We start from the raw sequence: 14,496 nt of genomic DNA on the forward strand, positions 1-14,496 counted from the left end.
GCAGCCGATTCCTCTTCATGTAGAAGCTGCTGATGTTTACGCACGTCGATGATTTAACCGTTAAATCGGACGTGAACACATTTCTTCACCGGCGTCATCTCTGACATTTCTCCTTTGATAATTCAAATAGAAAAACCACAGCCGGTTGAAAACACAGTTGCAGGCTCTTGCATCATTTGACAAGGTTTTTTCCGGTTTGTCGACGGTGAAACGTCAGAACCTCTCGTGGTTTTATGCCAGAATCTCACTTAAAAGGAAATATCTATATGTTAGTATTGTCTGTATACGATGCCTGTGGCAGGGGATCCATCAAAACTGATATGGCTCATTATCGTTCGATTGGGGACTTGCTGCCTGGAGTTAAAAGAATATGTCAGACAATTATAATAACCATATTCTATAAAAACAATAAAAAACACAAAAATAGAAATGAAAAGGTAATTTCTGTCTAGATGATTGGCAGTCTAAAGAGAAAAAAACCCAAAACACTGAATTCAAATCAAGTTTATTAATTGCATGTGTTATAATGTTTTAATACTATCCCAATAATTATTAAATATCACATGAAAGAAAAAAAAAGAAAAAATGAAGGGTTACATTATTTAAACTGCATCGAAAACTACCACAGATCGAAAAAAAAGCTTGAACAGTACGTAAGAAAAAAATAAAGAATAACATCTGTGTGTTTTTGTGTGGCAGCAAAACGTCTGAAGGTAAATACCATATCATGCTATAGTGGGCGGAGACATTAAACTTGGAGATGAACCTGAACGCAACACAGCAATGTTTTCTTTTTCACAGTGTGAACTTGGTTTCTCGATCCTACAGGAGACAGCACTACAGCTTGAAGATGACCGACCATGAACAACAGCGACCGCAAACAGAAGCAGTTTCTCGGGACAAAAAAAAAATACCAGGAACCGGAAAATATGCTGGAGACAGAAAAAAAAACACAGATTTCACAGTAAATACAATATAAAACAATACAGTATTACTTGGATAACAAATATTGTGAGTTTATAAAATCCCATTTTTTTATCATTATTTACAAATGTTCTCCCGTTCCACCTTGTGTACATAACCTCTACAGTTTTGGGCTTTGGGTCTTTCTTTCTTTTTTCTTTTTTTTATCGTGATCCATAATTCACTAGTGGCTGCCGAGAATCTCGTCCAAATTTATGTCTTTCATCCAGTCGTCGTTCCCTGAGCCGGACTTGAGCAGAGAGTCGATGAAGTCTGAGTCTGTGTTGATGCCGGGGACGGTGTTGTCTCCCTCGGGCAGGAAGTCAAAGGTCAGGCGGCTGGCTCGGTTGTTCTGGTGGTAGCCGGCCGAGCTGGGGCTGGGCTCGGCGAAGTTCCCCGCTGGCACCCTCTGTTCGGGGGACGCCTGGTTCAGGCTCCCCACCGCCGATGGGGAGCCCATGATCGGCTGGTTGGGCCGGGGCCCCGTGTCTCTAATGGAGGGGTTATGAGGGAGCATCCCGATGTCCGGCGCCACCTGGTTCGGGGGTCCGATGTGCCGCTGTTGGTACGGGTGGTTGGACATGTCCAGCTGCGGGTTGGGTATCCGCCTAACGCCAAGTCCAGCTGTCAACTGCTTGTTGGCCGAGCCCCACCCCATGTTGACATTTGTCATCAAGCCCCCGAGACCCTGCCCCGGGACCCCGGAGGAATGCAGGTCAGCTGTCGTCCTCTGATGCTGAACGCCTGCTACATTGTTCATCCCGAAGGAACCCGCTTGCCCGTTTGGCCCCAGGAACCTCGGTTTATTCTGATTGAGTCCAAGTGGGTTCTGGCTGTTGTGCTGCTGGAACTGGCCGATGCAAGGAGTCGGATGACAGTCGGGGCCGAGGCCAAATCGGCGCTCCGATGGCGAAGGAGTCATCTTGGGACCGGACCCGCTCGGGAGGTGACAGGCCATGGACTGCAGGTCGTTCTCGGGGCCGTTGCTGGAAGACGGGGACGAGTTCTGACCTGAAGACATCGAAGATAAACCGGTTATGAGCATGAAAAACAATCACATCTGTGATTTCTGTCCGATCAGAAATGGAAATACCTGTGTAGATGTTTCCTTGCTTGAGTCCCACCATACTTCTTGACTGCTTGTAGTCCGGGGGGGGTCTCGTGAGGTGGCGGCTGAACTGATCATGAGCGTTGTCTTTGTCCTGAGAAGAAAAACACACAGAAAGTTGCAAATAGAATCTTGAGCAGAGAGTCGATGAAGTCTGAGTCTGTGTTGATGTCTGAGTCTGTGTTGATGCCGGGGACGGTGTTGTCTCCATCGGGCAGGAAGTCAAAGGTCAGGCGGCTGGCTCGGTTGTTCTGGTGGTAGCCGGCAGAGCTGGGGCTGGGCTCGGCGAAGTTCCCCGCTGGCACCCTCTGTTCGGGGGACGCCTGGTTCAGGCTCCCCATCGGCGGTGGGGAGCCTGAACCAGGCGTCCCCCGAACAGAGGGTGCCAGCGGGGAACTTCGCCGAGCCCAGAGGAAGTAGAAAAGCCCAAAGTAGAAAAGCCCAAAGTAGAAAATGCATCATATGACCTATAAAGGTGAGATTTGTCTTTGCGATAGAAGCGCAGCACAGAGTGGAAGGGTTTGTGAGATGATATCTCACCAATCATCTCTTCTGTCTGAACGGCTCATCAGTTCGTGGTCTTACCGGATTGCCGACGGCGAGCTGCTGCTGGTTGATCTGCCTCTGCTGCATGGCTGGCGTTTTGCTCGGGCCTTTCTGCTGGAGGTTGGGCACCGGGGCTCGAGGCTGCGACTGGGCCGACATCACCCCTAAGCTCCCATTGATGGGCAGCCTGGGACCAGGAGGGACGCCCTAAGAGGAGGACACACACACACACACGGTTTCACATTAAAGTCAACAGCAAATACGCCTTTTCTTTTGTGCCTTTTCTCTGCTGAGTGCTAGTGAAAGAAGAACATGTAATGATAGAGTTTGGCCACAAGAGGGCAAAACTGTACAAGGCATTTTTAGATCTGTGACAAAGATGCAGTGCAACCTCCAGAAATGTGGTCAAGGCGACTCCCTCTGCAGATAAAAACAGGGAGACTTGGTGAGAGGATTTTTCTCTTTTGGTGGGTGGGGGTGTGGGGGGTGTGGGGGGGGGGGGGGGGGGGGGGAGTGCGAGCCCTCCTCCTCAAGGCCTGCGTCTCCCTTGATAATTGAGTCTAAAGAGAGTGGAAAGAATCCCTGAGACAGCAGAAAAAATGTGTGCCGATAGGGAGCAGAGCGCCAGCACCATGACTACCTCCATTTAAGCTCTCCTTTTACTGATCACTGTTGTGTTTGGCACGGAGACATCCTCCCCTCCAGAAAACCCATTTGGCTCCCGACACTATCACACTGATTAAAACGTTGTAGCCGGCTGCACTCAAAGGAAATTGAGACGTCCAAACCGGCTCTTTCATTTGAAATCCTTGTCCCGTGTGTGTTTTTTTTCCCCCACTTTCAAAGCTTTCACCATCTCGCCATTTGAGATGTTACATATCCTTGTAATGCATTTTTTTTTTTTTTTTTTGCACACGCCATCCATACCCTCCAGGAGTAAAGTGCTAAACCGGTCTTTCTTGTGGACACAGGGACACCCTCCCTACGCCGGGGCTTCCACAAAGTGCAGGCGTTCTGTCACGAATGAGGTTAATGTGCACAAAATCCCAGTCAACACAGGCTGTGTGTACAGTGTCAGTCGTTGTGTTGACTTAAAATATTTCCCAGGGTGAAGTGGATTAAAATCCAACAGTGCATTTAGCAAGAAGCTATTACTTAGGGAACAGATTCTTTGCTGAGGACGACTCTCTACAGGGTGGTGACTCTGTGGTCCCGAAAGAAAAACAGACAGAAAAGAGAGGGGAAGTGTGTGTGTGTGTACGTGCATGTCTGTGTGTGTGTCAGAGAGAGAGAGAGAGAGAGAGTGTGTGTGTGTGTGTACGTGCATGTCTGTGTGTGTGTCAGAGAGAGTGTGTGTGTGCGTTGGTGAATGATAATGAATGGGGGCTGAAATATGGGGAACTAACGAGCCGGGATTAGAGAGCGAGTGAAGTTGAAACTCATCAGGAGTCACAAGCCATTTCAGACGAGCTAATATTCAGCTTCCCTCGCCCGGGCTCAACCCACACAGCAGCCCGAGCATGGCAATGAGGTTACACAGGGACTGAAACATCAAAACACTGGTTTCTCCTGTTACTCTCTCCAAAAGCTCGGTGGCTGGTTTCGCCTCCGCCTCCGCCGTGAGCCGACTGTGAGAAACCGTGTCCATCACAGACACGTCTCCCCACAGAGGTGCACCGGAGAGGGCTGGTTCCACCGCCCCGGCTGTAAGACAAACCCAGTCAGGGGTGTTCTAGCATGTAGGACTGAGTAATCCTCTCTGTCATCCTCATGTGTCATAGAGCTGTTTTCCGTGTTCACCCCCCCCCCCCCTTCTCTCATTCTTCACAAGCTTGTTGTAAATGAATACCACATGTGGCTCGGGCCTCGGAGAAGGAGCGCGGTGATTTAGTCTCCCATCCTGCGGCAGTGTAGGCAGCTGACAGTGATCCGGGCCCAGCCTCGCCGGCTCTCACACTGCACTTCCTCCAAGTCTGGACCCGGGACGCGGGTCCCCGGGGAGCCGCTCGGCATCTGGACTTGGCCGCGGCTCCCTTTCCCAGGAAACAAGCACTCCCTTCACCGCGCTGCCGGAGTGACCCGGTGCAGAGGCTCAGCTCGGATCCCAAAACTGAGGGAGGTGGTGCCACCGGGGTAATCAACATAAGAGACTGTTTCTGTTTGCGTAGAAAGGAGAGGAAGCAAAGTGCTAGCTCTAAATGGGAATCTATATTAGCTGAGGCTAATAGCGACAGCAATGGCACTCCTGCACAATGTAGGTACACAACTCAACAAAATACACCACACATCCAGTTGCTTTTAGGCATTTTAATGAAGAATTGTTTCATTTAATCTATATTTTAGGGGAATTGGGTCATTTGAAGTCGTGAAATATGTTTGTTGGCCATAAGAGTTTATTCAGTAATATTAAACATTTCTCCCCCCTCAAATAAAACTGATTCATACATGAACTATATGCAAAATATGTGTCTGAGCAGATAAAATACTATATAGAGACTAAAGGGTATCACTGTTTTCACTCCACTAGATACGTAGATAGTTAAAACTATAAAACTAAAAGTGAAATTTATAAATCTGTCCTGGAGGCGGTTCCAGTTCCAGTTGAACAATATAAATCCAATCTCCATTGTGAAAACTTGCTCTTTCGTCCCCCCCCCCGCCCCCCCTGCATTATTATATTATATTACAAGAGGAGTGAATAACTCAAAATACCTCAGTTTGAGCCAGGAAAACCACTTTGTTACTATATTTCTCAAAGATTGCCTTTTCTGCACCTGCGTGCACAAAGCTCCGAGGCGTTTCCTTACCAGGAAAAATTGCAAACAGATATTTTAACGCTTTCCACAAAAAAAGGGGAAAATGGGAACACGTTGGATTTCAGGGCGTCATAAATAACGACAGCCTGAAATGATTTTATTAACACGTCAGGTTTTTTCTCTTTATAGCATTTGTCACCGTAGCTTAAATACACAACATAGCTCCACCGCTGGAGTGTGTCCTTGAAACGGCTCTGCCCACCGACCACAGCAGGTTTCATAATGAATCAGTGTCCTCTACTGTTTTCTTACTTTCCCTGAGCGAGGTGTTTTTCTCTCTGTGTGTGTGTGTGTGTGTGTGTGTGTGTGTGTGTGTCTGTGTGACGTCATGGTTCGAGTTTTGCCGAGTGGTGGGTTTGAATTCTGACACGTCTGACTCTGCAAACGATTATTTCAACTGCAAAGCTGCTTTTCTCTTTTAGGTGGAAAAGGTCTTGGGCCCTCTCTCTCAGCCGGAGGAAGCCCGAGTCCCTCTCCCTGGCGATGCTCGGGGGGAATCAGGGCCACTCTTTCAGAACCTTTTACTTTTCCAGCATTACTAATTCAATTCACTGTGGGAAGAGACTCTTTTCTCTCTTTCTCCTCTCAGTGAGCTGTCGCCTCCTCATTAGCTGGACTTTTAACCGGTTCCTCGCTGACGGCACAAGACAAACACGGCTTTCAGCTTCTCTCAAACACCTCCTCTTCACGTTTGCATATTTAATTTGTTCAAAACCCCCAAAATGCATCATTAAAGCCCCCCCCCCCCCCCCCCCCCCCCCCCCCCCCTTGTGAACTCCTGCCACAGCCTCAGCATCTGAAGACCAGAGGTGACTGAGCTCTTTTACTTTCAGGAGCTTCGGGCTTTGAAAACCTTTGCTTTTCTAAATAATTGATCAAATTCCAGTCAAAGCTTTTTTCATTAAGCTCTTCCACGCGTCTCTCTTCCATTTCCTTCTCACCACTGTGGCTTTTTTTAATTATGCACCATTTTTATTCTTATACTTTCAGATTTTTAATATGCCGCATTAAGTTAAGAAGGACGGAAATATCATCATTAGTGATTATCAGCAACGCCTCGGGCATCACTGATATTAAAGTTACCGCTAATTCTGAAATCTTTTGATTAAAAAGAAATTGGAACTTCGGCAGCCAGGGGTCTCCCAATCAAATCAATAACAAAAGACCCAGTTTGATGATGTCATGAAGCAGCGTGGGATCATGGGAGTTGTGGTCTTCAACCCCCCTCCCCCCCTCTGGTGGAAAATCCTCCTCAAACAACTCCGATGAAAACCACGTTCCAGGATGAGGTCATGAATAAAAGTTTTATTCACGTTATGAAGCAAACAACAGTGAATAATCGTTTTTACTTCTCCAGGCGTCATTTAGCCCTGGATGTTACAGCAGGGAAAGAAGAAATGGTGAAATTAAAAAGCCTAAACGAAAAGTCCCTTTAATAAAATTGGGTGATTTCTGATTTGTTTTTATACATTTTAATGAAGAAATGTTATAGATTACATCATTTAGAAATGGGGTCATTTGGAGTTCTGGAAATACGGATACAGATGAATCAATAGTTTAGATTTTAAAGATATCTCAGCCTCATAAAATAAATGTTATGATGAATAATGAATGAATGATGGATTTAGACACTTTAAAGAGGGCGGGGGGGGAGGGGGGGGGGGGGGGGGTAATACATGACCGTGCACAGTTGTGTTGAAGGAGTAAATGACTCCCTGGTATGGTAGTAAAATAGGTTCTGTTACACCCATGCATGATGATGTATTTGTCATCCTATCTTGTTTACTTCAATGTCTGCACGGCTCCCCCACCCCCCCCCCACCCCACCCCCCGCCCTCTCTCCTTCCTCCCACCCTCTCCCAGTCACTCAGGCACTTGCCTTGATCTGTAGAGGTTACGAGAGCTCTCTTGTGTGGCTCCCTTTATCATTTCATACAAAGACGGCTACAGATACTGTTAGTGCAAGGAATGAAAGGGGGGGGCTAAATCTCCCCAATCATAACAAATCAGTGATTCAACCTCGGGCACCAGGCTAAGCAGATTACTGTCATTTTCCACCACTTGTCCCTCGTAGCTAACAACCTCCAATTAGCAAATCCCGCTGTGCATATCTGGGCCCTGACGCGGAGCCACCATGACAGGCAAAGAAATTAGAAGTCCTGCATGTTACTCTGCCGTGGTCTGGCAATCTGTGTCATCGTCAAAAGCACTTTCGGGGGGGAAATGCATATTCAACAGCAGAGAAAGGGCCGCGGCGGCATCGAGAACAATGAAGACAAGAAAGTCCCAAAACAAACAGCTAACGGAGGATTGTCGACTGATGAGGAGGACGAGGGACAGTTTGTGTTACTGCACCTTCGGCAGAGGAGATGACATCCAGGGCTGCTACTTATTCTTATTTTACACATAGAGGAATAAAACACACACAAGGCATACACTCAAAACAAAAAGATAAATCATCGAGATGAATCTTGAGAGAATAGAAATGAACTTTCAGCTTCTCACAGCGTAATTAGTTTGTTTAGCATGTTTGGTAATAAAAGATCAGAGCTGCTGCCATTAACTAAACAGACAGTATTTAATAACATCTGCTGTGTTGTCATCGTGTGATAAAAACCTCTTAACACCAATGATCATTTTTAGATAAAAAATACATGAAGGAATATTCTGTGTATTTTTAATTGTCTCGGGATGACCTAGTTTGTGTCTGGTGTTTTTTTTTAAGTTTATCAAAAGAAATGCAAAGCAGATTTGTCCTAACTCCTTAAAAGAGAACATATTGTGCTTTTTAAGTTTTTCTTTCAAGTGTGTGATTTTGTGTTTCGTACAATTTCTGCAAAATTAAGAAAGCAGCAGAGGGAGCTCCTTTTCCCCACTGCTCCTGAACGCCTCGTCAGCAACACGGCCAATACTTGTGTCATAACGTTGTCCCACATTTGCATAATGTACACATAGCTGCCAGTCTGATGGAAACTGTCACTTTGAACTGCACCAACCTGTATGAAAGGTGCTATGCAAACAAAGTTTAAAGGATTGAATGAATAGGGAACCTGAACCTGAATATGAGCATAACACATCTCTTTCTAAAAGTTTGGATATACAAGGTTTCATCTAATAACATATATATTTTGAAGGATTATGAATTGAGCCTTTACCTGTCTCTGTTGTGCCAGTTTGAACGGCAGCCCGGCAGGACCAGTCTTGGGCTGCAGACACAGGGCCCCTGACGTGGAGATCTGCTGGTTCTGGAAGTGGAGCGATGAATGAGGCTGATTCTGGCACGTGGAGGGCGACTGCTGCTGCTGCTGGGCCGAGGCCTTGTTCCCCGAGCTCGTCATGATGGACATCGGCTGCCCCCCGGCAGAGTGGGGAGCTTTGGGGCTGAAGTGCAATGTGGGCTTGGTGCTGAGAATCTTCATGTCCAGGTGATGGGAGCCGCTGTGGCCGTTTGACTTGAAGAGGCAGTTGTTGATCCCTTTGCTCTGGGCGCCGATCCTCTGCTGGTTGACCTGCGCCGGCCCGGAGACCTTGTCCTGGGGGAAGTTGCTGGTGGAAGAGTGGCTGTTCATGGCAGGAGCCCAGCTGGGCAGTCCCACAGGTGGCTGCTGGTGGTGGTGGTGGAGCAAAGAGCTCGGCTGCTGCTGGTTTGCCGCCATCTGCTTCAGCTGCTCTGCGTGGGATATTTCTGGCCAGCAGGGCATGGCTCTGGGGTGTCCTGCCGGAGTGTTGGGTTTCTGCGTAGTGGTGCCGGAGGAGGTGCCGGTCAGCGTGAACGAGGGCCCTGCCGAGGCCGGGCGAAGCTGGGGCGAGCCGGCGTGAACCTGGCCAAAATCCGGGGAGTGCTCCATCTTGATGGGCTTGTCCATCGGGGAGCACAGGCTGGCAGCTGCGCCTGCTGAGCTTGGCCGACCCAGATCCAAACCGAACGTATCATCCTGTTTCAGCATCTTCTCGAACTCCAGGTCGTTCAGCGGGGACACCGTCTTTGTCAGCTCATCAAACAGATCCTGGAGATCTGGGTCAATCTGACTGCCACATTCATCCTTGAAGTCAAAAATCATCTCCGTGTTTGATTGGCCGCACGACGGGACTTCGATGGGCTCCTTCTTCATTTCCTTCAGGGTCATGTTGAAGATGTCCGACCCGACTCCGTGAGGCATCATATAATTCTTCCTCTGCATGCCCATGGCCGACGACCCTTGAAGCGAGTGAGACTGGGTCAAGTTATGGTTGCAAGGCCCATGTCCCAGAGCGCCGGGGTCCAGGCGGACCCTCTTGTAGTCCACTCCCGAGAAACCGCAGGATAACCCATTCTGCTTCGGTATGTGTCCCGGTGCATGGCCCTCGATCTTCCGTCGCAGAGATCCTTGGAGCTGCAAAACACAAGAGAGCAGAGTTTTAAAACCTTTTCTGAAACAGACACAAAACCCTTCAGCTCACGTATGGTTTTACATATTTATTTTGAGACCGACCCTGAAGAACCCCCTCGTCAGAACAGCCCTTTAAGTTCTTGCACTCGATTCCCTGTCAACCAATTTATATTGTGGCGATAGTTCTGTGCATTAAACTCCAAATCCAGTTCAAAGTATCAGCATGTAAATTAATCCAATTTCCCAATTTGCTCCGAGGCCTGTAGATGCAGCGGGCTCGACAAACTTGTGAAATTAAGGAAGATTACTTTTTTTTTATTAATAGACAGTTTCTTCTTTCCAACAGAGATTCAGGCTGAAGTCACGGGTCCCATTGCAACGTTGAGACCAAGCAGATACGTTCGGATTGGAGCTTAAAATATATATAAATGTGTTTAACGACATGCAGTGCAGGAAACGCTGCTGCAGCACTTAGAACCTTGTTTTTATATAATGTAGCTGGAGCGCAGTGGATGGGCTGAGGAGATAGTTAGGGAATCTGATACAGTCCACGGACCCGAGAGAGAAGAATAGGGTCTTTGTCTGTTTCCCTCATTTGCATACATTATATCTTCATCCATTGTGCTTCCTCAGATTGCAGAGTTTCTCCTTTGTGGCTGAGATTTCTGCTTAACACGCCGCTGCAGATATCTGACTTCCTTTTGTCCTCGCTCCGTGTTTTCCATTTAAAAAGGTACTAAGCACACGGTGACGACTCAAAACTCAAACCTACACGCCCCCGTAAAAGCATTAAAAAAAACTAAATTGTTTTTAGTAACAGGATTACTCATATTTTCAGATGTTATCGTCGTTCCTTGCGTCATCGTCAACAACTCGCTGAGAAAAGAAATTGTTTATGCAGCGGCACGGTGTTGTATACACATAACAAAATAACAAAACGTTTTGTGCCTTTATCTGACCATCTTTTAATGTGGCGCCTGCATGGAAACCAAATGACTCCGATCCTCCGCCGACCTGAACGCCGGAGAGAGGAGTATCAGCGTGATGCATATTTCACTGTGGGAACAGATTTGAGTCATTTCCACCTGCTGGCACACATTGCATTAAGATGATTCACAGCCTGAGGGTTTGGAGCGGATCCTGTACCTCACTACATTTCTACTCGGCTCGTGTCTGAGTTACTTCTGCTAATGGTCTCAGCCGCTGTTTGGAGATGGGCCTGCATGCTCACATTTTAATCAAGGCACAGAGGCGTCTCTGCCACCGAGGACGTTAATGGAGAATCTCTCCAGCGCAATTAGCTCTTTTTCAGACTCCCTGCTTTTTGCCCTGAGCTTCGGGAGTGCAAAGCATTTTTTTTTTCTTCAAAAGCATGATTAACTTCCAGGTAAACATTGGGGTTATTTTAGTAAACACGTGCATGAGCTCGGGGACAATGACCGATGTGAAGGCACAACAAAATAAACCATTCACCGAATCCCACTCGGCCAAACACAAAGGCAGACTGATGTCAAAGTGAGAGTGGCCAGTTTGTTTCCTTTATTTATTTTTGCCAACAACATGTCGTCACTGTGTGGAGCTGCAGCTGGAGGCAGATTCCTGCTTCTCCACTTTGTTTGGTGGCTGATTTACAAACCTCCTGACATCTGAGAAATGTAATAATATTCTGTCTGTAAGCAAAAAAATGTTCTTGTTCGTCATGTGACTCAAACACATCGTGTGTATTTGGATGCAGTGAACAGCGCCTGTATTATAACAAGGCAATAATTAAATGAAATTAATGTATAAATTGGGACAGAAAATCTTAGTTTAATATCCTTATTATTATAATTATTATAAGTAGTAGTAGTAGTAGTAGTAGTAGTAGTAGTACTTATATATAGCGGTGGTAGTAGTTTCCTATTAGTTTGACGTATTTGGTTGTACTATGTATTATGTATCTTAAGCTGAGCCATATAGCTGTACTATTTATTATGTATGTGTATAATAATACATATCACAACATTTCGCCTAATTAATTACAGCAATACTTTACTTTGATGAAATTAATGTATATAAATGCAGTGTAGGAAAATATTGTACTAGTAACTGTTTTACATAAATGATTAACATTTTCATTATTATTATTATTATTATTGACAATAATAATAGTAGTGCTATGTATTTTATTTACTCTACTTTGCTCATATTATATATTTCTTACTTTTGTGTTCTGTGTCTAACTGTTTTCATCTGATTTTAATCAACTCTATGTTTATTCTATTCTGTATTTCATCCCCCATAGGGTTCAACAATGGACTATCCTACCTTTCACCCTTTGTATAGTGAAGTAAATAGATAGAAAAAAGCAATAACTGATTTGAAGTGGAATACAGTTTGACACAAAAGTACGGCTGACTTGAAAAACCCTTGACCGAGACGAGAGAGAGCAGGAAATCTTGTCCGGTGATGTAATGGCAGCCGGGTCGGGTGATGCCAGCTCAGAAAACTACAGAGACACATACAGTTCAAAACTTGGAAACGTTCCATGAGTTCATCTACACTGTGTTTCATTCACCAGCTCCCTTGCACCATCCTCACCGAGCTCCAGACTATTAAGCGTTGTGCTCCTCCACACATTACTGGACATCTGTTTTTTCTGCAGAACCAGATGAAAACAGGCCCTTCCAGTGTGTGTGTGTGTGTGTGTGTGTGTTTGTGTGTGTGTGTGTAGCTTGTGCACTTTCTCTCTCTCACTCTCCTCCTGGAGAAGACAGACAGGAGTACTCCTCGTGGTTCAAGGCACCGTCTGAGCAAACACATCATGAATAATGGAACGGACAGTGGATGTGTTGCAAAAAGCCATTGTGAGGCCGGGGAGTCTCACTAGTGCCGCTGTGCCATTTATAAAATGGACTGCGGTCAAGGGCAGCTCTTCATTCAGAATTCAAAGCCGAGGCTTCTGAAGACGCTCTGCAGTTTGGGTGAAGGTCGGATCACGAGTGCGTCAGGATGTTACCGACGTTCAAGTTTAAAATAAATAAACACACAAGCTCAGACACTTGTTCAAAATAATCTCCAACAAATAAAGGAAGGTCCTGTTCACTGAGCGCTCAGATGCAGTCGCCTCCTGGCTGACCTGAAATCCTCATGACGGATCTCCATGTGATCTGAAAATAGATTTTTTGATTAACATTTAATGAGCTTAGAAGCTCGGAATCACTTTGAAAGTGACTCCTGCTGCATGAGAGGCTCAAACGTACACAGTACGTATCATACACCCGTCATCCTGGAGATGAAAGTGTAACTGTGTTTTCTGGGGTTGGTAAAAATGTTAATTCATCTATTTTCTGAGTTGGCAGCGAGCAAAACGTCCTCTGGAGAAATTAGGTGATACAAAACCAAGGCTGACGGAATGATTTCTTACTGGAAGTTGGAACATTTCATCCAAATTTTAAGGATTTGAACAAAAGTCCCTTTTCAAACAACCCACTAACACCAGAAAACACCTATATACCTGCTCATTTGGTTGTAACAAGGTTCAACTCCTTAAATTTACCTACTAGTGGACACACAATCCCATTTAAAAACTATATTAATGAATCCAGAATATATTTTCATCATTTTAAATACGTCCTCTTCCTGCTCACTGGTCCCCTTCGACAGTGGCAGCGAGGAACCTAACCTTGGCCCTGTGAACAGAGGCTATCTATTCCTGGGAGCTGGGTGGCTGGTCGCTCGTGTGTCATGCTGAGCAGTGTGGTGATGCTGAGCACTGTGGATGGAGCTCCGGGTGAGCCGCGGCACCAGGCCTCCCGGTACCATCTGTCACACCGGTGGCACAGCCCCTCAGAGCCACGCCATGCTTCCAGGGTATGGGTTTGAACAGTGTTTGAAGGTTTTGTTGCCCGTGCATGTGTGTTTGCGTACAAAAGTGCGGCTCCACAAGCTCGCCAGCCTTTAATCTATTCACCAGAGTCCTGAGACATGTTGCAATCCGCTCCCGCAAGAGCTAGAACCCTTCCTCTCGGCATCCGACATGGAAAAAACACAGCCCCAAAATAAAGGAATAAATACCGCTATTGTGTTTCTAGGGAGACATAATATTTATGCGGTTCTGCAGGTTGTGCACGGTTACAGGAGGGGGTTTCAGCTCGCTTATTGCCAGATAAGAAACAAGAGCCCTCTCAGTCCGGTGCCAATGATCAGCTGTCATGCAAAATTCAGCTATCTGCCTGAAAACAATGCGGAGGGCTTTGTTTAATTACAGGGTTTCTGTCTGAAGCTGGAAGCCGGGACAACACTGTAAATCCAGGGGAATCAAACATCCTGCAGAACTTGACATAGTTTATAATGGAGGCGAGGGGGGGGGGGGGGGGGGGGGGGGAGCTGGGGCTGCTCCAAAAGAGTTTTCAGAATAATTTATTTGAGTTTAGATTCAGTCAGATTGGGTCAGAGGGGCGAGTTTATGTCTTCGCCCGCGTCTGTGTGTTTTTCTGTTGGTTTGTTTTTCTCTCGGCAGGATTACGCAAAAACAAAACCCCCGACAGAATGGATTTCTACGAAAAAACTTCGGGGGAAGGAGTTTGTTTGCCTCTGACTTACAAACAGCGCCCCAAGAGGTTGTAAGACGCGTTCGCAACAACACAGGAGTCTGTGGTGCACTCGGCCGATGCAGGTGCAGCAGAGGCAGGAAGTAAGGTATTAAATATCA

The 14,496-nt window shown here is 46.4% G+C and overlaps 1 protein-coding gene across 1 annotated transcript in view; it reads right to left on the bottom strand.

Moving 5' to 3' along the window:
* Window positions 1-489: 489 nt before the first annotated feature.
* Window positions 490-14,496, bottom strand: part of zmp:0000001236 (mastermind-like protein 2) — a 42,033-nt gene continuing 28,026 nt past the window's right edge. The window contains exons 2-5 of the mRNA XM_053422620.1: window positions 8,589-9,806; window positions 2,657-2,824; window positions 2,057-2,165; window positions 490-1,974 (exon numbers count right to left, since the gene is read on the bottom strand). Coding sequence (XP_053278595.1) covers window positions 1,148-1,974; window positions 2,057-2,165; window positions 2,657-2,824; window positions 8,589-9,806 — 2,322 coding nt within the window. The 3' untranslated portion in view covers window positions 490-1,147. The remainder of the gene's footprint in view (window positions 1,975-2,056; window positions 2,166-2,656; window positions 2,825-8,588; window positions 9,807-14,496) is intronic.

The sequence above is a fragment of the Pleuronectes platessa genome, chromosome 5 (assembly GCF_947347685.1).
Source record: "Pleuronectes platessa chromosome 5, fPlePla1.1, whole genome shotgun sequence".
NCBI lineage: Eukaryota > Metazoa > Chordata > Actinopteri > Pleuronectiformes > Pleuronectidae > Pleuronectes > Pleuronectes platessa.